Source organism: Pituophis catenifer, unplaced genomic scaffold (assembly GCF_029215685.1).
Source record: "Pituophis catenifer annectens isolate HBS135680 unplaced genomic scaffold, rPitCat1.0.hap2 SCAF_6, whole genome shotgun sequence".
Taxonomy (NCBI): Eukaryota; Metazoa; Chordata; class Lepidosauria; order Squamata; family Colubridae; genus Pituophis; species Pituophis catenifer.
In genome coordinates, this window is record NW_027256886.1 from 64395240 (window position 1) to 64420902 (window position 25663).

The 25663-nt window shown below is 38.5% G+C and overlaps 1 protein-coding gene across 1 annotated transcript in view; it reads left to right on the forward strand.

The window, feature by feature from the left end:
* Positions 1-25663, forward strand: part of ADGRA1 (adhesion G protein-coupled receptor A1) — a 51669-nt gene that overhangs the window by 20934 nt on the left and 5072 nt on the right. The window contains exon 2 of the mRNA XM_070945172.1: positions 25264-25362. Coding sequence (XP_070801273.1) covers positions 25264-25362 — 99 coding nt within the window. The remainder of the gene's footprint in view (positions 1-25263; positions 25363-25663) is intronic.

Below are 25663 nucleotides of genomic sequence, written 5' to 3' on the forward strand. Positions count from 1 at the left end.
AGAGTCCAGGATGATAATTAGAACAATATCTCGCTTGCTTATTTGGGATTCCTTCAACCTGTGACCTCCGATGAAGTGGGTAGGTGCTCTCTAGGATGTTCTCTTCTACCAGTGAGCTGGATCTCTCCCCCTCTTGGATCCTTCAGGCAGCTAAGGGAAAGTAATTTCCTGGACCAGGGACAATTGTTATTGCTTTGTTATCAGAAGAGATGCAACCAGGTGGAAAAAAATTTAGAAATAACTTTGACAAACGAATATATAAGTCCTTAAGGGAGAAATAGGACAACTGAGTCATATTGAAAAAGTGGAAAGTGTGAGAAAGAAACCAACCCTGGCTTGATTCTGTTTAATATAAAATGGGGGCAGAGAAAAATTGTGGCAAACTTTCAAAATTTTGTTAGTATGTCCCATGATGATAAAGTAGCTTTCTTTTGTTCGCTGTTTTCTAATCTGGTCTCTCTTGAAAGGCTGATATCAGAAGCCCTCAAGGTGTATCTCCTCCTTAAGCCTACTCTAGATCTGGAGGTAATAAACAACTATCACCTAGTCTCTATCCTATAAAGTTGCTCAAATAAATCATCCAGGGTTTGGAACTTTATTTGCTAATACTATGCTTTTTTAAAAGGCATATAAGAATCAACATGATGGTCCAATACAAATTATAATTAAAAGATTGGGATTTAAAGGCACAGAACCTATTATTTACTCTATTAAAATAAATTAATTCTTGACCATGATTTCTAAAGTTAACCAATTTCTAGATAAAATATTACTAACTGCATTCTTCAATGAACCCTAGAAAGCAGGGAGCCTGAGTCCAGAGATTTACCATATGTAAGGCTTACAGTATGAATATTTTTAGAAGTTTAAAATTGAGTTAATAAGTGAAAGTATTAAGGTATTGACATTAATTCATTTTGTTAATTCCTGATTGCCATTTTTAAATGAGGCAAATGAGAACAATGTTAGAAAAATGAACCCTAGGCTTAATATCTCTCAAATTCAATAATTTTACAGTCATCAAGAAGTTCTGTAAATGTGTGTGTGTGTGTGTGTGTGTGTGTGTGTGTGTGTGCACATTCAAACATCAGATGGAACAGAATAAGTGCCATAAAAGTAATGATGTCAGATAACCCTAGTTCCAACTTCTACTGGATAGCCATATTGTGTGGTCCTTTTAAGACTGCCCTGATTGGGCATCCATTTTATTTGACCCTTTATGCACTCCTCCATTAGACATTGTGTGGCCATTTTGTGCATTCTGTAGGATGACCATTTTGTATAGCTCTTTTTGCAGTTCCATGGCAGCCAGTTTTGAGGGGGAGGGGGCATTTTGTGTATGGCAGAGAACAATGAAGGAGATATGACTTCATATCTCTGCAAACTTGTTCCGCTATTCAAATGTATGTGCCCTCTCTTTTCTTAAAAAAAGCCATTGATCCAGGGAGAATGGCTGCCTACTAGGGCTCCAGATCTGGAATATAAAATTTACCATACAGTAGCAAAAGGTTGTAGATCTATTAATGTTTTAGCCATCGTCTAAAGAACATCAAGATTTTTTGAAGTCCTAATCTGATAATTCTAGTTCCTCTCTTGAGAACTAGATGAAATATAAATCTTTATGTCATTGCTGAATATCCTCTTGATGGTCATGTTTTTCTATATTTAGTGAAAATCATTATTGAATCATAGACTGCTAAAGGAGCATTGTTCCCCCTCAGCAGGATAAATTTACCATCAGGGATGTGCAAATAATGTACAGAGTTGAGTTGAGTGAATTGATATGTCAAACGTTTGCATTGCTGGCTCCAGCTTTGAAAGCAGTTCATTTTAAAAACCCTATTGTTTTGTTGAAATCTACAAATGAAGTGTTGGAAATTTTCTGGGGTGGAGGGTGGGAAACATCTAAAAAGGGTCACAGAAAATAGCCATCATACAGAAAGGGAGATGCTGGAAATGACATCCTTTTGATAAAAGGTATGCTCTTTATTTTTCTTACATAAAATGTAACTACTGTGACTATTATCCTGCAGTAGTGACAGTTTGAAAAAGGCTTTTCCTTTTTAAAAAATATTTATATAATTGTTGTTAAGGTTGTGCATGCAGCCATTTATGTTATCAATGCAAGATTTAGCTTGATAATTGAGCTATCTGAGCTGTAAGATAATTGCATACTTATTGTAAGTTCTTGCTCTCCTGCACCAGACAGATAATACCTTGCATTGTTGACTAAAATATTATGTGCATGACGGCTGAGAGATTCTTCTTGACATAAACCTTTCTCAAATATACTTTCTGGATACACATATAGTAGAGAGCCCTTACAGGTTAGTAATGAAAATCCTTTATTCTGCATATCTATCTGACAATATAGAATGCAGCAATTCAAGTCAGCAACGTTAACTTATAAATACATTTGCTTTTGGTACTTTTTATTATTTATCATATTCAATTTAATATTGTTATGGCTCAACAGAAAAACTCTGAGTAGTTTGCATTAATTCTTCCAGTAAAAAATATTTTCTCTGAAAGAACTTGAAATACCAGATTCAGTGAGCTTTTTCTGTGTTAATTTCTTAGGCAAATTTCCTGTTGTAAAGAGAAACTGAAAAATATCTCACCATCTTTTTAAGAAAACATGTCTCTTTATACAAATTGTGTGCTTTTTAAAATCATAGCCATCATGAGGCTACTCAGATGCAGTTTTCAATGTAGATGTAGTTGAATAAATTCATTAATGCAATCATGGCTTATTGACACAAGCAATGTTGCATATGAGTTACTGTTTACTAATACTAGGATTCAGACAATCTGTTTGAAATATGGAATTAGCAAAATTATTCTATTTTAATACAGTAATCCTTAATTTATGACCACAGCCAGGGCCAGAATTTCCATCATTACGTTATGCGGTCATAAAGCGTAATGTCACATGACCACATCGCTTAACGATGGCAATTCTGGCAGTTCCAGTTGCCATTATAACTCCAGACCTGTGGGTCATCAATAGAGAAGCAGAGGGAATCCCAGGTAAGGAGAAAGGGCAGGCCAGGTATGCTTGATCAGCAGCAGAAGACAATTAAGGTCAGCTAGGGTATCACATACATTGGAATACTATGAAGCACATCCTGAAAAACAAATGGTGTTGATCTTCTTAGATGCGCAGAAAGCATTTGACAACGTAAACTGGCAATTTATGGTACTATCATTAAAGGCAGTGGTGAAATCCAATTTTTTTTTACTACCGGTTCTGTGGGTGTGGTTTGGTGGGCATGGTGTGGCCTGGTGGGCATTGGCTTGGTGGGTGTGGCAGGGGAAGGATACTGCAAAATCCCCATTCCCTCCCCAGTCTTGGGAGAAGAATATTACAAAATCTCCATTCCCACTCCACTTTTGGGCCAGCCAGAGGTGGTATTTGCTGGTTCTCCAAATTACTCAAAATTTCGTCTACCGGTTCTCAAAACTGCTCAAAATTTCCGCTACCAGTTATCCAGAACCTGCTGGATTTCATCCCTGATTAAAGGTATCACAGACCAGGGAATGCGGGGGACAAAGGGGCATAAATGAGGGGATATGGTTGGGGGGAATTGAAGTGCCCCTTCACTGTATGTGCCGGTAGAGTGCCAAGTGCCCAAATTTTGATGATGTGACCATGAGGGTGCTGCAGTGGCTATAACTTTGAGGACTGGTTGTAAGTCCCTTTGTTCAGTGCCTCTATAATTTCAAACAGTTGCTGAACAATTGGTCATAAGTTGAGGACTACCTGTACTTGTTACTATGTCCAATTTGGAAAGATTTCATTGGAAGAGAAGTATCCAGGAAGAGGTACTAGCTGCTTAACATAAAAAAATTATTTGAGGCTTATGTGCTTTTCTTCAATACTTTACATTGTATTATTTCTGAAATAGGATTTTAATAAATCTTCTGCGTGTTTACAAGCAATGCAGTCTTTCAAGTTATTAAGATGAATTCCCCGAACATAGGTTCTTTCTTTCCAAAGATTCAAAAACTCTGATCTACAATATCTATCTATCTACTGTATCTATCTATCTCCATCCACCCATCCATCCATTGATCAATAGGCAGACAGAGTCATAGATATATTCATATTCTCCTATTAGCCAGTTTATTAGAGCAAACAAAATATATACAATAAGCATTTAAATGAACATTTAAATCTATAACAATTTAAATTAAAATGCAAGCTCAGTAATGAATTATTTGCCTTCATTGGACAGAATGATTTATGCCTCATATGCATTTTCCCTAGTACATTAATTGTTAAAGATGCTTGGCTCACAGGACATTTCCTTGCAGCTTGATAACAAAGTAGTCTATTTAGACAGGTGAATATATAAATCATTGGGGTGTAGGAAGGGTGTTGGTCTAGGATGGTGTCAGGAGCTGGGTTAAAATTCAAAAGTAAAGGTAAAGGTTCCCCTGCACATGTGTGCTAGTCATTTCCTGCTCTAGGGGCGTTGCTCATCTCCGTTTCTAAGCTGAAGAGCCAGCGCTGTCCGAAGACGGCTCCATGATCATGTGGCCGGCATGACTAAATGCCAAAGGCGGACGAAGCACTGTTACCTTCCCACCAAAGTGGTCCCTATTTTTCTACTTGCATTTTTTACATGCTTTCGAACTGCTAGGTTGACAGAAGCTGGGACAAGTAACAGGAGCTCACTCTGTTATGCAGCACTAGGGATTCGAACCGCTGAACTGCCAAGCTTCTGATTGACAAGCTCAGTGTCTTAGCCATTGAGCCACTATGTCCCTTAAAATTCAAAAGTACTACCAGTTTATTTCATGCTACCTATATACAGGTATCTGATCTACTAGCGGTCAATGCAAATTCGTCCTAGATAAGAGTGAAAAGAATTCATGGGGGGCTTAAGTCTCTTGTGAGAGCTTAGCGACTCCAAACTCCAAACTGATGGGAATCAATCTGGGCAAACTTGGGCTCAGCCCTGGTCATTTACAGATGGAGTGGTATAGAAATAAGTACAGATTCAGCCATGGAAGTTCACTGTGTAACTTCAGGCACTCAATATATCTCAATTCAAATGGCTCTATGAAAAACATAGAGGAAGAAATACCATACATGGTAGTGAAGTTCATGAAAGACAGGAAGGATTCTCTGTCCAGAGTTGGCCAAAGGAGAGGAGTCAATGAAATATGATTTATATTCAAGAGTGTTTCAGAGAGATATCAGCCTAGAGTTGCAGATCATGGACACTCTTAAGAATATAACTTGCTTTGTTTAATGGTCCATGAGAATGTCCTTGAGAGACAGAAGAAGAGGAGGGAGAAAGCAATTTAGGATAACATCAGATAAGAGACAGCTTAGCCCACAAAAGCAATGAGGGTGTGGAAAATGTCTCAGAAGGGACCTTCCCTAGTTTCTTGGATTGTAAAGACAAGGTGGGAGAAATGTATTTTCAAACTTGCAAGATTTTTTTACTGTAACCTTACAAAAGATAGCGTTACTGCTCATAGTTGGTGCTCCCTGTATGGACTACCTGTAATGGCTGACATTTCAGTAGGGTTTGGAGCTCAGTTAAGCCCTTTAAATCTATCACTGGCCTGATTACCAGGCTCCAGTACTTCTGAAGAGCTTCTCAGTCCATCTCACCATCCACATTGTCTGGATTGCTGAAAAAACAAAGAGGATGAAATCAGTGATATGAAAGGGATCAGATTATTGAGGAGAATACAGCTCAGGAGGTACTATCTCCAAGGGTTCAAATTTGGAAGTATTTGATTCAGCAAAGGATATGTAACTAACACATAATGGACAGAAATTCAACATTTCTGTCATTTGCAATGCTGATCATCTTCCACCAACTATTTCTTCTTCTTTTATACCCCAATCACAGATCTTGGCCAAAAGAGATGAATGTTACAATCAAGGAAAGAGTTTTTATACAGTTTTGCAAGTTAATAGATTTTGCTAATTTCTGAATAGTAGACACAAATATGGGGATGTGAAACTGACCAGCAACTGATAAAGGGAGTGTGATCACATGGATAACTCAAGGGAAAAGAAACAAGGTGGGAAAATAAGAAGCTTGTAAATCCAGTGAGAAGAAAAAGGGACCTGGGAAACAGATTTGAGGATTAAGTCAAAAAGTCCTGGTATTTTGATGTTCTGGGAAGGAGCATAATTGGATTAGAAGAACACAAAAGTCCTAATGCATGCAGAGCTCAAAATAGTTAGAGAAGAAGGCACCCACACGTAGTCCTAACCTTGCTTCCCTCCAAACTTCATTCAGGTTGAAGGTCTGAACAGGACCTATACAGAAGTTGCTTGAAAACAAGTGCAATAGTATACCGTATATGATTCAGCATCTTGCTTTATCATAGAGAGAAGTATGATCATATGAAAGCAAATCTAATAGAGCTCATTTTGAGACTTTCTACAGTACATGATCATTAGAAAAAGGCATGGGTAAGGTTGCAGGCATAGTCTTAATCTTTCTCCATTTTGAATGTTGCATCTCTGCAAAATAGAGATTTTTTTCACCCTCTTTATGTTCTTACATAAATCAAGTAACTTTATCGACCCATTAATTCCTATTATATCATTCATTGTAACTAATTCTATTATCCCATGCAGCCATATTTTCTAGATTATTATTATTGGTTATCTGCTGTTTTATTTTAGCAGACTTTGCCACTGGTTTTATATATGTATATATATACAGTCATATTGCACAATTTCTATGTAGCTATTTTATTAAATGACCGGATATAGAGAAGCTCTCAGTTTATTGCATGTAAAGTTTACTCATTAATGTATTTTCTTTCCTCGTGAATCAAGGCACAGCAAGGTGTTTTTATTAAGGGATCTTGTTTGAGTCTAGCAATATCATAACCTGATGATACAGTTTAATGGAAAACCCCACAGAGATTATGTTACGGTCTATTACAACACAGAGTAATATTACATTTTACTTATTACCTATTATATCTTGGTTTTTTTTATTGTTGTTCAATAGCATCCTATCAAGGGTTACTTTTAATACAACTACTAACAATTGAATATTCTCTTTTCAATAAAAGAGAATCTTTTCTGATCTTAGTTATTCTTCCATTTTGTAATATTTTATCTGTTATTAACTCATAATTTAAAAGTTTAGAATTCTACATCATAGCTGACAGGTTCACATAACTAATACCTTGCACATATTAATAAAAAAAGTGGAGCCTTCCAAAGTAAAACACTTGAGAAAAAGTGTACAAAACACTTGCTTGGCTATGGATATTTGAGGGAAATTATTGTTGGAAGAAATATCCACCTGGTTCAGTTCCAAGCCAGGAGAAAGACACTGGAAACATGGAAGCTGATTGGAAAGATTGTTTAATGATGAACAGGACCACCAAGCACATGGTTCTGGTGCAGCTGACCACATGGAGTTGAGAGTAGGGGAGGGAGGTTATACCTGCTCTGAGCTTTTTACTTGAACTTCCTGTTCCTGTGCAACAACATATATTCTGTTGTAGGGGTTATGTAGGGGTCATAGCTGGCTCTGTAGGTTGTCTGAGTTAAGATTGGTTGAAGTTTAGACTGCTGATGCAATAAAGGGGCATTGGGCAATTCCTGTTGTGGCTGACAGTTAATCCTACCTTTGTTGAATCTTGGGTGAGGGTATTTGCTTATGAATAGAGCTATCTATCTCTTTATCTCTTAAGTGCTGACATCTGCTGTGGGCCATTAAGGAAGATGGGGGCTGCTTTCCAAGAGCATGTTTCTCCATTTCTCCCTGTAGGGAAATATAATATTCTGCCGTTTTAATATTTCCTAAAATATTTCATTCTTCTAGGAGAGAGGTGGGTGCTAACTTTCTACATTATAATATTTGGATACCATTTCTTAAGAAGGAATTAGTAAAAACAAACTTAAGGAATGCTTGCTGGAAGGAATATCCCACACATCCAAATCTAATATGGTAAATGTATGCCCATTTCTCTCAAGTATTTCTTTTTTGGAATATTTACTGGGAATTTGAATATTATCCTCAAGTGCAGTATAAATGGAAGGAAATAATTAAGAGGCAATCATTAACTGAGAAATCTTAGCAATTGGGAATCCAGATATTTTGAATTTATGCATGGGCAAGCTAATAGCTGAATAAAATGTGGAGCATTAGAGCATAATTTCAAAGATCTAACCAATAAGGTAAAATTATATGACTCGTACTCAGGAAAAATTTTGAGAGTAAGCCAGTATAACTATTTTTTTTTCTTCGATCCAACATGCATAATAGGAAGTACACGGAGGCCATACAGTTGAAAGTAGGTGGGTTTCAGCAGGTTCTGACCAGTTCTGGAGAACCGGTAGCGGAAATTTTGAGTAGTTCAGAAAACCAGTAGTAAAAATTCTGATTGGCCCTGCCCCCATCTATTCTCTGCCTCCCAAGTCCGAGCTGATCGAGAGGAAATGGGGATTTTGCAGTAACCTTCCCCTGGAGTGAGAAGAGAATAGAGATTTTACAGTATCCTTCCCCTGCCACACCCACCAAGCCATGCCATGCCCACCAAGCCAAGTCCACAGAACCGGTAGTAAAAAATTTTGAAGCCCACCACTGCACCTTCAATTATCCTGAAACTTGTTAGAGCGTCCCATACAACAGAAAATGGCAGGCAGCAGAATGAAGTAAATATCTATTTGTTTAATACTAGGGAGAAATCAGGAAAGGAAAATCCAATCAGTCAAGGCTATTAAAGTGAATTTCAGAGCAAATGAAGCAGAAAAACTATGTGCAATTTGACTCTTCATTTCTCTTTTTAGCTTTCTTTTGCCTTAAAAAAAAAAGGTTAGATGTGAACTGGATTTAGCAGTTACGTTCAAAGTTACAACGGCACTTGTAGTGACTTATGACCATAGAGCCGTGGTGCTGCAGTGGTTAGAATGCAGCACTGCAGGCTACTTCTGCTGACTGCCAGCTGCCAGCAGTTCGGCAGTTCGATTCTGACCGGCTCAAGATTGACTCAGCCTTCCATCCTTCCAAGGTCGGTAAAATGAGGAGCCACATTGTTGGGGGCAAGAGGCTGACTCTGTAAACCGCTTAGAGAGGGCTGTAAAGCACTAAAGCGATATATAAGTCAAAGATCTATTGCGATTTTTCACACTGATGACCGTTGCAGCAGTTCCATGGTCACGTGATTTATATTCGGATGCTTGCCAACTGGTTCATATTTATGACGGTTGCAGTGTCTCGGAGTCACGTGATTCCCTTTTGCGACCTTCTGACAAGCAAAATCAGTGGTGAAGCCAGATTCACTTAACAACCATGTTACTAATTTAACAACTGCAGCAACTCACTTAACAAACATGGCAAGAACAAGGAGCCTGAGTGGCATAGGAGGCTAATGCATTTAACATCCAGCTGCCTGCAATTACTGCGAGTTTAATTCTCACTAGGCTCAAGGTCGACTCAGCCTTCCATCCTTTCCAAGGTGGGTAAAATGAGGACCCGGTTTGTGGAGCAATAAGCTGACTTTGTATAAAATATACAAAAGTATGAGGGCTATTGCTTAACACATTGTAAGCCACCCTGAGTCTCCGGAGAAGGGCGGCATATAAAAATAAATAAATAAAAAAAGAACAGTCGTAAATTGGGGCAAAGCTCACTTAACAAATTTCTCACTTAGCAACATAAATTCTGGGCTCAATTCTGGTCGTAAGTCTAGGACTACCTGTATTTGATTGAAGAGATCCCATTTTAGATTCAGTAACATTCCAAGGTGGATTATACAGTATACAAATGATGCATATTTTTTAGAAAGATTTTCCCTTCTATTTTATATATTCAATGTTATTTATCCCCACCATTCAGTGTATATAGTAGAGATTTTTTTTTTAAGCTCCATTACATTTTTCTTTTAATCAGAGAGCCAGCGGTCATATAAACTTTACCCTATCTAATAACTTGTGTTATCCCCACTGGATTTTGCTGATTGGGCCAAAGTAATTGAAAATCTGCTGAAACAGCTATGGATCTAATGGAACACAAGAGCAGTAGTATTTCTCACCCCCGAGGGAACGTTTCCAAATCAGCATTTCTGTTCAGGCTCTGTTTTGTTGGCTGGGGAAAACAGTCTATATTACATTCTCTGGCAAACTATCTAAAATGTTCATAGAAGTAGATAGTGTATTAAGATTGTCAGAATTAATTCTTGTTATTTACCTCTGAGCACTGTCAACAGGAAGAAATGTTTGGGTAAATGTCAAGGCGCCAGATTTCCATCGGTTCCTTCAGCATCGCATCACTGTTCCCAGTGGCAAGAACATTTCCATAGTTATAACGTGGGGGGATTGGAGAGGCTACTTACAGACTATGAAGACATAATGAAATGGGGACAGGAGGAAATTGCTTGAATAGGAATTCTAAAGATTCTGAAAATTCTGAGAAAAAAAAATAGGCAGTATTAACATTTATTTCCTCTTAAATGCATATCGTATTCAGAGGAAAGTAAAAAAGAAATATCTGCCAATCCAGTATTCATTTTAAAATCAAGAATATATTTGATTAGCATCAGAATGTAAAACAAGGTGGATTGCCTAATTTCCAAAAAGATGAAAGACCCATGTGCTGACTCTGACAAAGGACTTGATTTCTTAAAGTAGGGACATTTTATTGGTTATTGCTATTGATCTTCTTTTCATTCCTTGTTATTTTTCTTCTGCCTTTCATTAGACTAAACCAATTCCTTGCTTCCTCTGGCTGTGAGCCCACACATTACTGAACAAAATGTACTCTAAATGCTTTTTTGTATACTCTTGAATTTTTTTGCAGAAGAAATCAGAGTATTCTGCTCTCCAGGCGGGAAAAAATAAATTATAAAATGTACAAATATAATTATAAATAATTAAACCTACAAAAACTGCAGCATAAAAGAGCAAAACGTTAATTATGCTAACATATCTAGAACAACAGATCAAAGAACAATAGGAAATAATAATAATAATAAAATTCTAAAGGTCCAGAGGACTTTAGCTTATTTACGTTCTGTTTGTCGATTTTGTGGTCTTGCCAGTTCTTGCATCCAGGAAGATAGAATTTCTTGCAAATAATCCAGTTCTTCATTGTTACTACTTTGTCATGCCGTTGCTTGTAGTCAATCTGTGTGTTCATCTTGCAGCAGCTGACTAGGTGATAGACTGTTTCTTCAGTTTCTTTGCAGAGTTGGCATCTGTTGCCTGTTGCTATCTTCTCAATTCTGCTTTTGTATGCATTTGTTCTTAAAGTTTGGTCTTGTGAAGCCAGAATTAGCCCCTCGTTTTTTTTCTTCAACTTTCCTGCTCTTAGCCATTGCCAGGTCTTGTTATCTGCTTGGCCTGATGGGTAATACTTTGCCTTGCTTCTTCTTCATTTGGTCTTTCTTGTATGCCAGTTTGGTCTCTCCACTTAGAGGCAGTCCTTGATTTATGACTGGCTACTTAGTGACCATTTAAAGCTACGATGGACCTCTCCAGGGCTACAACCTGGATTCATAGACGGTCGGGCTCCCTCTGTGGTCACCTGATCATATTTTGTGCATTCAGGAACAGACCTGCATTACATTGTTTACAGTGTCCCATGGTCACATTAACTTGATTTAGTGTTGTGGCCCGTCAGCAGCCTGTGCAGATTGTAGCCGATTCCGACAATGAGGAGACTGGTGTGGTGGTGCGCCAGCAGCCTGTGCAGCTGGCGCTCAGTCGGAAAGTGAGGAGGCTGGAGAAGATGTGGTGCCAGAGGAAGGGATTCAGCCAGGGCCTTCAAAACCTCCAGAAGCTCCCATAAGTGAAGAGGAAGAAGAGGAGGAGCCTCTTCTCAATGCATGGGCGCGTAGAGCTGCCAAAAGGCAGGAGTGGCTCCTGAGGAGGAGGTCTCCTCGAGAGTAAGGCTTGGGGCTAATTGGCCACTCCCTTAGCCTATTTAAGAAGGAACGCCGCTTGCAACAAGCTGTAGAGAACAACTTTAGTTCACTCTCCTTCATGTCTGCAAAACTGTTTCTGGGCTTTCTGCCAACTCTAGTAAGACTGTGATTACCTTATCTTAGAATTCTGGTAGGCTGTTAAGACAGTTCATTAACAGCTTTTGAATGATAAAGACTAAGTTATTTTGAGTAAATAAGCTTTGTATAGAGTTTTTGTGTTCTGCGTTCTTTGGGGTCTGTAGCTGGGGCAGAACATTTATGTTTTTGCCAGAAACTGATATTTACTTCCAGTTTCTGGCAAAAAACGACCATTGCGGACAATGGATTTTCTTTTCTTTTCTTTTCTTTTTTTTGCATAATTATTTTTTATTTTATAAACAAACAAACATACAATATATAATCAATTCTTCAGTGTATCATCTAGGTACATCTTTTGTGACCTCTTCTTACTCCTCTGATCTTCTTAATATTTTCCATTCATTTGTTATAACATTCTCCCCACATTATTCATTTATTTATAACATTCTCCTCATATTTCTAGCTTACTATTAATACATTTATCTATCTTCACTCTCCCCTTTCTTCTTCCATTGCTTCATTGCAACATTACCCTATATATATATCTCTTCTCTAACCAATGGTAAAATTGTCCCCATATCTTAAAATATTCCGATTCCTCTCTTTCTTTAATTATCAAAGTCAATCTATTCATTCCTGCACAATCTAATATTTTTTTAATTGCTTCCTCCTCTGAAGGGATTTTTTTCTGCTTTCTATCTTTGCGCAAATACTATCCTCGCTGCAGTTATTACATGTATAATCAAGTATATATTTTCTTTACTGATTTTCTCTGGTAGAGTACCCAATAGGAACAGCTCAGGTTTTAATTCTATATGTTGTTGTAGCATTTCTTCTAACCATGTTTTAATTCTAGTCTAATAATTTCTTGCTTCTGGACATATCCACCACATATGATAATACAATCTTGGTATCTGATGACATTTCCAACATTTAGCTGATTTATCTTTAAACATTTTCGCCAATTTTTCAGGAGGCATATGCCACCTATAAAACATTTTATATTGGTTCTCTTTATATGTTGTGGACATTGTTAATTTGTAATTCCTTTCCCATAACTGCTGCCATTTATCTAGCTCAATTGAACATCCAAAATTTTTCACTCAGGCTATCATTGTTTCTTTTACCTGTTCTTCTTCTAGTTCAATACTAAGTAAATAATTATATATTTTTTAATTATTTTATCATCTGTTCCTGTGAGTATCCTATCCAGATCTGTCATTTCTAAATAAAAACCATATAATTTCGCATCTTTTTCATTTCTTGTTTGTATTTGCATATGTGTATACCAATCCATCTCAATCCCTTGTTCTTTTATTTCTTGTTTCCCTTTCAATTCCCCCTTATCTGTTAATATATCCTTATATCTAAGAATATTTCTAAGATTAATAATATTAGCGCTTCCATTGTTGATAACCATATTGGTATTTTCAAATAATATTTATCTCTAACTTTCTCCCACACCAATAACAATGCATTTCTTACATAGTGTCTCTGAAAGTACGTATGCATCTTGCTTCTGCCATACCATAAGAATGCATGCCATCCCAATTGTAGATCATGTCCTTCCAAGGTTACTAGCCTTGTATTTCTTAGTTAATCATAGTCTTAGTTGTAGTCTTCCAAGGTTAATAGCCTTGTATTTCTTAGCCTCCAATGGATTTTCCTAATGACTGTCACAAAAAAAGGTTTTAAATTGGGAGTGGTGACTTGCCTAAAAAGATCATGACTTACAACTGTAATTCTGGGCTCAATTACAGTTATAACTTGAGGACTTACTAATAATTCTGGAATGGAGTGGGAAAGCAGGTCCAAGACCTGCAGGAATCTTGAAGGATAGAAAGCAGAGCATGGGGTATCTCATAGGAGGGAGGTGTTGGAGAGCCTGGACAGGTGGGCCTGAGTTTGCACTAGGTCTCCCAGGGCCTCCCACACTCCTGAGCCCCACTTAACAACACGGATAGGGTAATTAAGCAAAGTACTTAATAACAGCATAAGAGGGAGCCGGGTAAGAGGTCATTAAAGCAGCCATTTGAGCACCTCGCTTAATGTTACAACTTGTGACCATAATGGGCAGACTCCATTATGGTTGTTAGTTGAGGACTACCTGTACTCAATACATCTTCATTGTATACTAGCTTCAGTGCATCTTCACTCTTCTTCAGGTATTCTTCTGATGCCCTTTTTTCTTCTTAAACTCTCTAGCGTACTTGCAACATTCCACACCCACCAATTTTTATTAGTAAGTAGAATCTGTCAACATTGCTGCACAAATGAAAGGCATGGTTCATTGTAATGATTTTTGTGGTCTTCTTATCAAGGGCTTTTAGTTCTGCTTGAGTCCAGTCCACTATTCCAGCTGTGCATTTAATGACAAGGATTGCCAGGTGTTAATTGCTTGATGATATTTCCTCCCCTAACTTTAAGATTTTCTTCACTGTCCTGATGTATTTGCTTATAACCTTCTTCTTGACTTTAATGTGCTTGATGTTGTCAGCTTGAAGGAGGCCCAGTTTCATCTTGACTCTTGATCTTATTTCCAGAGGGCAACTTGATTCCTTCAGTTTTCACTATTTTTCTTCTGTTGATGGTGTGAGTGGCACATTTGTCTAGTCCAAATTCCATTGTAATATCTTGCCTCTATATACAGTGTTCAGTTGCTGTATTTCAGGTGGTGTTTTTTTCATGCAGTTTCAGATCTTCCATGGAGCACATAATATTCCAGACTTAATAATTGTCAATAAGACAGATAAAAATTCTGGATAGTGGATGTCACAGTACTTAGAGGAAGCAAAAGGGAAGAGAAAGAACAGAGAAAATCACAAAATACAAAGTCCTGCAGATAGGAGTTTGGTTATTACCATTGATGCCATACCAAAAAGCCTTGGAAAGGACTTAGAAAATCAGCGTATTAACAAAATTTCCATCTGTCAATTACAAATGGTCACATTGCTTGGATGCACTCATGTATTACCCTGTTTCCCCCAAAATAAGACATCCCCTGATAATAAGCCCAATTGGGCTTTTGAGCGCATGGCAATAAGGCCAAGCACTTATTCCAGGGTTCAAAGAAATATAAGACAGGGTCTTATTTTCGGGAAAACATGTTATACCAATACATTATGACGTCCTAGGTTCTTGAGAAGAACTCAATGCATACAAAGGCCAACAACAATTAGAGAACTGGCAGCTGCGATCTCACATTGTTATATATATAATAATAATACTATTAATGATATATAAAACATAGAAAAATAATGAAGCAATTTTTAGCTCACCAATCTGTAAAGCCGATTCTTAAATGGTGTCAGAAATATTCAGTGATATGAAGTTATGGGAAGGCATTATTTCTATTACAAGGAGGTGAAAAAGACTTAATGACATGTGTTGACATTAGGTTTTCTAATCTTAGCAAAATGTAAAATAATAGCTTCCTTGAGGAATTAAAAAGGGGACATTTTGCTAATTATAGGCACAGCTGGAAGATGAGCCAGAGAAGCATTGCCATGCATATAGGTCAAGTGCCAACCAAATTAGGAACTTTGAGCTGGAGATCAGCCATTCTGAGAGGCTTGCCAGTCAAAGGAGCAGGCCATGGAGGCTGCTGGAAGACATGCTGGAAGACAGTCCATGCCTTTGACCTAATGCATTTGCCATATCTGTGAGCCTGTACTAGCCACAGTAAGACGTTTGGAGGCTGGAGGAGTGGGCCAAGAGCAGGCCAGCTGCAACCTGGCCATGGGTGGTGTATTGGCCACTTCTGTAGACTTAGTGTAGTTCACTCATTGTGCCTGTGGGCCTTGCGCTGGTTGAAGAAATGAACCAGAGGACTGGCCACCTTTATAGCTCTGGCCACAATGGCGTTTGATATGACTGCAACCCAGGGGTGAAATCCAGCAGGTTCTGACAGGTTCTCGAGAACCGGTAGCGGAAATTTTGAGTAGTTTGGAGAACTGGCAAATACCACTTCTGGCTGGCCCCAGGAGTGGGGAGGGAATGGGGATTTTGCAGTATCCTTCCTTTGGAGTGGGGTGAAATGGAGATTTTGCAGTATCCTTCCCCTGCCACACCCACCAAGCCACGCTCACAGAACCAGCAGTAAAGAAATTTGAATTTCACCACTGCTGTAACCTCTTCTGCTGTCGGTCTCTATCCTCACAGACTGTATAAACTCTATTTGACATTTTATCAGAAGAGACCAACCAGAACTCTAGAGCTTTGGGATACTGGTGTTGGCTAGGCTGTTGGGTGAGGGGAATAACAATAGAACGGTAGTGTCCTATGAACCCTTCCCCCCCATAGTGTCCATTTTTAGCTGTAAAGGGATAAAAGAATCAATCAGCCTAATTACACCTGCTAGCTCAGGACTTCTGACTGTGACTCCCCCCATCTCTGGATGAGACCAAGAGGTTGGATAAGAGTGGTAAGAGCAACAGGGAGGAAACTCCTGTAAGTATGAGGGTTTGTGTTTGTTAGATGTTTGTGTTTATGTGTGTGTGGGTTGAGTTGGGGAGATGGTCACTGGGTACCCTGATAGCACTGAGAGTCTATGAAGCTAAATTGCTTCAGGATGCCCGGATTCTCTCCCCCCCCACGCCCCCCACCCCAGGATAGCTAGAATCAAACACTATGCGAGGTGCCCAACCATGAGAATTGGGGGGGGAGGTGTATTGGAGAATAATATGGCATTGGAGGGATATGGGCCAGCGAAAGTGTTACAATGATAACAAGCATGGGAAGATGTAGCGGGAGACTAGGAGTGCGCCATTCTTTGGGATGACAGAACTGATGTCTCATACCGGTTTCATGTTCCAACTCCTTGGTCCTAATCCCTGGACCCAATCAGTAGGCAGTCAGCGGTTCTGGTTTTCAGTTGCTGTTCTAAATGCTAGAGCAATCTATAATAAGACCTCCCTCATCTGAGATTTAATCACTGAAGAGAGACCTAACCTGTCTGGGCCTGGAAGATGGGGTGGCCCTTTCAGAAATAGGACCAGTTGGGTTTTGGGTATGGAACCAGCCAAGACTTCATGGCAAGAATAGAAGTGTGGGCAGTCATCATTTGGGAATCCCTTTGTGGCCTTCAGAGGCACTGTACCATACATCACCGGGTGTGAGACCCTGTTCATTAAGTTGAGTTCTAGGGGCCAGTTGGGATTGTTGCTGTTGCACCCAGCCTCTCTTCTACATAGCAACCTTCTTGCCTGAGCTCCTTGGTTCCATTTCTGAGTTGGCAGTAAGAGTTTCCTAGACTTGCGGTCTTGAAGACTTCAATCTGCTTTCTCTGGAGGTGAGTTCTGAGATGGCTCAGGACTGGTAGAAGTGATGATTTTACCAGAAGTTCTCTATCACTTCAACGGTACAATCTGGCTATGCGTAATAAATAGGGAAAGAAATTTGCATTTGCTCATATTTTTATCCTCATTTACAGTGACCAATGTTGGCTTCAGGCCTCAAGTTTTTGATAATAAACCGTCTGAACAATATGTTGTAATCTTTCAAATAGTTGTTTGTAATAATGCCAAAATGAATACATACATTGTTCTGTGTTTTTGAAAGTTTATATTTGAATGTGACATTTAGCCTAAATTTCTTCTTGCCTCCATCTGCTAGAAGGCAAATAAAACCCTTAGGCGCTCCCAAAGCCACCTCTGGGATACAGTGGTAAATGTCTTGCTGTCTCCATTTAAAGCAATGAAGTGGTATCTGCCAGTTTGCGAAAATACATTTCTATCGTTGATGAATCTAAGGATTATCGTTGAGTCCAAGTAACCCAGAGGCAATCCATCTAAAATGTCACATGTGAATAAAAGCATCTGGTTGTGTAAAACGATTGCTTCTCTCTTTTTTTATAAATAATGTTCTGGTAGCTCTAAGGTATCTGGTAGCTTCTAGGATTGCCTTTTTTTTTTTCTTTTTAAAGGTGCATCTTTCACTGAAATATGTATCCAAAGCGAGACAGCCGACTAAAATCAAATAAAGAAGAATAACATGTTGAGAAACCCTCCAAAGGTGGGGTTCCAATTTCCGGATTTAGAATGGACAAAGTCAAAGATAGTCTTGTATCCAAAGGGATACTGAAAATTAAAAGGACAAGGCTTCTCATGTGAATATTATATAACTGAGTGGTGGAGTGTGTGTTTTGTATGCAAAGTTCCAAGGCTGATCTCCTAGGGAGGCTGAGCAAAATTCACATTTGAAGTAACGAATGAGATAGAGAACAATTCAAGCCCCTTTAAAGGCAATTATATGCTCCATTTCTTTTTCTTTCTCTCCCTCTTTGATAAGAATTAAAATTACAACATGCTCAGTACGGATTAAGCTAAAGCAGTTATGCAAATACAACCAAGTTGGCAGATTCAAACATTCAAATATTTAAAATGCTTGGTTGTATTTAACAGTTTGCAAAGCAATGAGAACAATGTTCGGCACAGTCTACTTATGAAAATGAGGGTCTTCAACTTGCAGTGGTTCCAGCTCCTAACGACTGGAGCAGCATAAAAAGATAGACCCATGTCTATGGATTCCTGCATTGGGCAGGGGGTTGGAATAGAAGTCCTCTAATATCCCTTCCAGCCCTGTGATTCTAAAAACCAGAGTTAAATTTCCACACTTCTCCACTCTGACACAGTGATTCTTTCCTTGACCCAGTTTGGCCATTGTGGTTCCCTCTGGGCATTAGCCAAAGATGGCCATTTGAAGATGAAGGTCCCCTTCCCACCAGTGGTGGGTTGCCCCCGGTTCGCACCGGTTCTATAGAACTGGTAGTAAAATTGGCGGGAGGCTCCACTCACTGATCCCGACGTCATCAGAACGCTTCTGCGCATGCGCATGGCCCCATTGCGAACCAATAGTAAAGGTAAGTAGAACCCACCCCTGCTTCCCAACAGGGGTGGTTCTACTTACCTTTACTACCGGTTCGCAATGGGGCCGTGCGCATGCGCAGAAGCATTCTGATGACATCGGGGTCAGTGGGCGGAGCCTCTGACCGGTTTTATTACCAGTTCTATAGAACTGGTGCGAACCGGGGGCAACCCACCACTGCTTCCCACTAAGAGTCACTGCGCACCTAAGTGGAAAATTAATGGCCGATAAAGACATTCAAATGCTTAGGTTTTCTCTTCTAGTCTTGTGCCTCCTTGACACATCAAATTGTGCAGCGGTTACAGTCTGACTTCTAAAGGCTACAGATGCAAAATACTAATAAGTTGCCACTCGCAATGGAAATATTTAACTGCAACCATGCTATTTATTGCAAACATTTGAAGTTTTATTTATTTCATACTCAGCTTACTCTGAATGTCACACCTAGAAGCTATCCAGTCAAACTTTACTAGAACTCTATTGTGAGCCCAGTCTTTGGTGTACGTTCTTCAGATATCCTTCTACACAACAACCTGAATGCAAATATGTCATCTAAAATATTAGCCAAGACAATCTTTTTGAGGTGAATCACTGGCTCAGCTAACTTTTGATGATATATGCAGCATTTCACTCTGTTTTAATATTGCTTAGTCTCAGCAGGGCTACTCATGAATTTAAACAGAGAGTCCTTGATCTAGATATATAAAGTGATAGATCTAAAATTGTGATGGTAGAAAATACACATAATTCAGAGCGAAATGTTGGGTTGTACCAGTTTTCTGATCTTGGTTTTTCATTTGCAGATAATGCAAATGCTGAGATAGTCTCTTCAGTGCTTTGATCTTGGAGAAATGGGAGGTTTCTTGTTTGTTGTGAAATATATCATTGCCTGTCCTGCCAGCCTCTCCTAACTGTGATTAGATGGGCTGTGTTTATGGATGCTGTTGTTTTCTATATGATTGACAGGTCATTATCTGGTTCTTGTTAAAAACAATGCAGTGCCATCTTCTGTTTATGTTGTTAATCATTGTGTGATAAAGAGGGTGGAATGTAAAAGTTTAAATTTTTAAAAGTAGATTTTCTTAGTTAAGAATTGATTTATTTTTTTCTTATTTATCTGTATCAGTAGAAAATTGCATAGAACTAAGAAAATTGATGAGATTCTCAGCACCCTTTGATGCTGTAATTCAGTTTAAACTGACTGTGAAGAATGACTCAGAAGGCAGAGAACAAGATGTGGACTTGAATTTCAAGGCCTAGACTTGCATTTTATCAAAATATTAAGAGGTCTGTGTGACTGGATCAAGAAATGTTGTGATCAAGAAATGTTTCAGATCTCAATTGCTTTGGATTAGACCAGGAATGTCCAATCTTGACAACTTTAAGACCTGTGGACTTCAACTCCCAGAATTCCTCAGTTAGCTTAGACTATAGTGAATCACTATTTTTCCATGACGGTGGGCAGGGAGGATGCACAGGACTTTCTAGAAGCCTGACCCACTGATAAATTAGCAATCAACAAATATATAGAGTAAGAACCTGTCTATGCACTATTCAAAAACAAATATCAAACAGAGAAGCAAACAGTGCAGATCACTGCAATTTCCACCATTATGTTTGCAGTGGGGGAGGCTGCCTGCTGTTTTTTCTCCAGTCATAACAACGAATCAGTTCATAGAAAATAATATTAAGTTTACAGCAGCATTCTGCCTGGACTTCCTAGAGAGCTAGAAAAAGCCATTGTGAAGAAATAAATTGTTTCAGGGAACAGGATATAGCCTCAGAGATGAGACAAGTGTGCATATTCTTCCCACAGGGTCTTCATTCGCAACAGTTGTCTTGTGGAGACAACTTCCCATTAGGCTGCATTTCAAATTAAAAAAAAAAAAGAACCTTCAATGAATTCTCACGTTTGGTATTCTGGCAGTCATCGCCCTGCCCTTGCTTCCACTTAAGAGTTCATAGCCTCTCTATTGTGACTGTTTTTGCTTTTTCTGAAGTAGTGGGAAGGTGTGGCAATTTTAGGTATCAGTGGTTTTCTGCTAGACACATAATCAACTTTGTCAACAGTTTTCCATTTGCTATATCCAGGACGTCTTTACATACTTCAAAATCTTATTTTAAATTCCCCCATAAACATTACCCTGAATTTTCTAGTTCAGATTCTTGGCTTTTTTTAAAGTCAAAATGTATTGCAATGGTTTCAGTGCTATAAAACTACTGGTACTTGTTTATATTTTTCCTGTCTTTTATATGAAAATCCCATTATATTGTTTGGCATTTCAGATAATTACTTCTGAGCTACCACTTTATATTTAGTTCTACCCCTCAAGCTACAGCTGTTAGACCTTGTGATTCTAGTAAAAGTTAATCACATCGGTTCAAGGTTGCCATTGTCTAATCTGAACTCAATACTTCACACTTTTTTTTGTTTTAGTTCACAGAACTATGTGCAACTAATGAATTGCAATTCCAATGTAATATTTGAAATGGAACCATGGGGTCCTAATTGTTTCTGAAAAAATTGTAAAATAGAAGGTTATCCAATGGTACCGTTATTCTCGGAAAACATGAGATACATTCACGATATAATAATTCAGCAGAAGCAGAACTAGTAGTGTAATCTCAGCCAAAGAACTGAGTGTTTCTCAGATCATAGAGCACATAACCCTGGTGAGATTCAGAAGCAGTCTTGTGGGACACAGTTTTTTCATAACAAACATTACAAATTAACTGTCCAACATTCCCCGTATCAAAGTATAAGCATGACCTGTCAATCTGGTGGCCTCCAATTCTTTCATCCCAAAGGTGCTTTTTCAAAAGGCAACTGGACTTTGTTTTTCCTTGAAGATGTTTTATTCTTATCTCGGAAGCTTCTTCAGTTCTGACCATTTCCTTCTTTGCATTGTGAAATTTGTGTTTACTTAGAAGAACCAAATATATATATATATATAGCAGTTGAGGGAGAAGTTGAGGGGAAAACCTTTCCTCTCCTCTCATTTATCGTCAACAGGATAGGTCCCATCAAGTAGATGAGAAGAGAAAATGGACGAGTAGGACATTTCAGTCACCTGGACGAGTAGGAGATTTCACTTGTCATCCAAGAAGCTTCTTCAGTTGTGACCAGTCAGAATTGAAGAAGCTTCTGGGATGAGAAGCTAAATGTCTTCATGGAAAAACAAAGTCCAGTTGTCTTTTGAAAAAGCACCTTTGGGACAACCATGACCTGGATGACTGAGAATCTCCATGAACTCCTAGTTCTTCTACATTCTGATTCATTTGAGCTTAGCAGGAAAAGTGCTGCTGCATGAGTTCCATAGCATTGCTAACCAAGGATTTATTTTTTTTCCATGCTCTCTCCTGGGAGCCCCTTCCTTGATTTTCTTGCCTTTCAGTTTACCACCTACTTGTCCAGCTGAGTCATTTCCCCTTCTCATCTACTTGATGAGGCCTATCCTGTTGGCAATAATCGAGAGGAGGGGAAAGGTTTTCCCCTCAACTTCTCTCTCCACTGCTGTATTTGTTTTTTAATTGGTTCTTCTAAGTGAACACAGATCTCACAATGCAGAGAACAAAATGGGTGATGAATCACTTAGGGAAGGCTTGAGGAAAATAGGGTGTCTGACTTGAATTAGCAGCAGCTTTCCTTCTTTTCATCACTATCATTACCTCAAATTTCTTCCTGTCAGTCCTTTTTTTTTTTTTTGCCTCGAAGTGGCAAATTGCATCCTTTCTCTATGTTGCAGAGATGTGAAACAAGGGATGCAAGAAGTTTTGATGACTAATGTCATTATTGGGGAGTTCATTGGCCAGGAAGGGAATGCCATGAATGGTCTTTTGGACCAGATGAGCAAACCATTTTCAATGATAATAAAATTAATTAGAAAGGTGGGAGAGATGTAATTTTTTTCATTAATCCTAATAGCAAAATGTATGTAACATAGAATTATCATTCATAGAAAAGTTGGACTTTTGTTCTTTCAAGAGTTGATATTAGATTGAGCACCACCTCTCTAGAGCTTCTTTCAACCGGAATCATTTCTATATTATTTTGATTGTAGGGACACTAGGATGAGTGTTTTATTTTAAAAACACATATCTCCTAGGAAACTTGTTCAGCTTCTGATGGGGCCTGACAATGATTCACTGTTTAATTATAACAGTTACTAATATGCATTGCACACATTAAAATGGGTTTTGGTTCCAAGAAGTAACTAGTGTCAACATCCCGTATTTCACTATTACTTATTGTACATGTAAGTAGCAAAAGAAATGGTAAGTCTGCTTAATTATTAAAACCTTTTATACAACATAAATAATATTTAGTTTATGTCAGCATAATGAGTAAATACATCATTTAAGCCAGCTTTTCTTATATAGGCACAAACAGTGCATTTTCTACATCCCCTTTTGCCCAGCATCCCTTCTCTGCTATATTTTTCGTATGGTACCTGCTCCCAAGCAGTGATTACCCTTCTGGGCTTCTCATCCTGAGTAGCTTAGAGATACTGCTCTAATTTTCCTTTCACAAAGCACATAAGGACATTTTAAGAAGCAAAGCTTGAGAGATATAGCCTCCTCAGCATCACAATGAATCCCAACTAGGCCTGGGGCCAGCTGCTAAAGTGGTTTAGGCAGCCGGTATCAGCAGTGGCTAAAGCTGTGGCTGGATGCAACATACTTATCAAATTTATTTATTTTATCAAATTTCTATACCCCTATAGGTCACTAGTGTGACTGTTGGCAGTTTACAGATAAAACAGTAAAATCATACGAAAGCTATAATTAAAAACAAAGTTAAACTCCAGATTAAAAACAGAGATTAAAAAGAACAATTGCAGAGTTAAAAAGCAGAGGAAGTGCCTTCAGCCCACCAACCATCCCCAGGGTTGCATGGTATGTTTAGAACCCCAGGCCGGTTGGCAGAGCCAGGTCTTTACGCTCTTCCAGGAGGCTAGAATAGAGGGGCCTTCCTCGCTTCTGGGAGCAAGCTGTCCCATAGAGTGGGTGCAATGGTAGAGAAGGTTCTTTTCCTAAAACCTGTATGCAGAATGTCAGAATTATGTATTACACTATATATTTCTTTTCACAATATGCATATACATATATATGTATATGTTTTCTGAGGTTTTCGCGGGTGTTTGTATGTAAGTCTGTGGTTATTCGGGTTTTCTCCCGCGTAAAATTGGAAGTGTCTTGGCGACGTTTCGACGAAGTCTCATTCGTTATCTTCAGGCTGGTGTTTTCGGCTTCGTGCTTCTAGGAGCAATGTGTGATCGCATTGCTCGGAAAGCTTTCCTCGCACAAGCACGAAGCCGAAGACATCAGCCTGAAGATGGCGAGTGAGACCTCGTCGAAACATCGCCAAGATACTCTCAATCTTACACGGAAAAAGACCTGAATACACCAAAACTTGCATATATATATCAACATTGCCGTACGTAACCCCCACTCTTCTGTGTGCCATCTTTATTTTGTATTCTCGGCTTTGGATTGTTTGAATAATTCTAGCTTTAGCATCCCTGTAAAAGAGATTTGCTAGCTTGGCGATATGCCTTCTTCTTGTTCTCTACATCTCTTCTTGGGGTCAGAACCATATTGTTTAGAACACCGGTTCCCATCTCTGCTATCAAAAGTTTTACTATGCGCTAATATTTACAAAGGAAAGTTCAAGATTGGAAGCTCATGGGTTCAGGTTTGTCATTTTGGGTTCTAGCATATTAATTACATAATCAAGTAAGATAGAACATTTGTATTCTTTCAACATGAAACAAAACAATTGTTTGCCCAAAGCCTGTGTGTGATATATTTTTGTGCCGTTAGCTCAGGTTCTAGATTGGGAATAGAGAAGACACTGCCATGTTTACAAAGGACAATGGCTTAGTATAATAGGCCTTTTGCAAGGTTATACTTTTTAATCTATTAAAGTTGGATAATAACATATAATACATATGGTCATTCTTCTAGAAATGTTGGTTTGGCTAATTTTTCAGAATAAAATGGTTTTATCTTCTGTTTTTAAACAAAAATCTTCACTGTCAACAGTAATCCCTTTTTGTTTGAAAACAGCTTTCATTTTTAAGGCTGGAATGTAGGGATTTTGATTTTTTTTTTTCTTATTGAAAGGTTGCATCCATGGTTAAATGAAAATACATTTTTATTGAAGTACCCCCAGTTTCGAATGCATTTCACACTGAAATTCTAAACTATATGTTTCTAAATGTGAAACTTTTACTTTCTAGATCATCACACTGTGTTTTCAGTTTGTTTTATTTCCAGTTTTAATGGGTGATTGAAATTGATGAACTGAGTTACGTTCAAAGACTCTTGTTTCAAACTTTAAAAATATTTACTTGATGCCAAGCAAATTCACCTGTCAAATAATTGTCTTTGAAACAGGTTCTATCTGATTAGTGGAGGAGTTCCTTTTATTATCTGTGGAATTACTGCAGCAACCAACATAAATAATTATGGGATAAAAAGTTACGCTGGAGCTCAGTTGTAAGTATATCCCTATATTTTCCATGTATGACGCCACTGTTATTTCCTGTAAAAATAAGCCATGATTAAATAACTTTCAGTCTGGAACCATACAGCCTAATCCAGAATCCCTGTCAGGTTAGTTACTCCCTATCAGCATGTAGTTTTTGTCATTTTATAACATAACGTATTATACTCTGCACACAACCTATGCTGCAGGCTAATTATGGTTTTTTATGTGTATAAAGTAAATATATGAATGCATGAGGGGACGCACACCTGTTTAGAAATCCAGCGATTTCTTCTAAATGCATTGGTT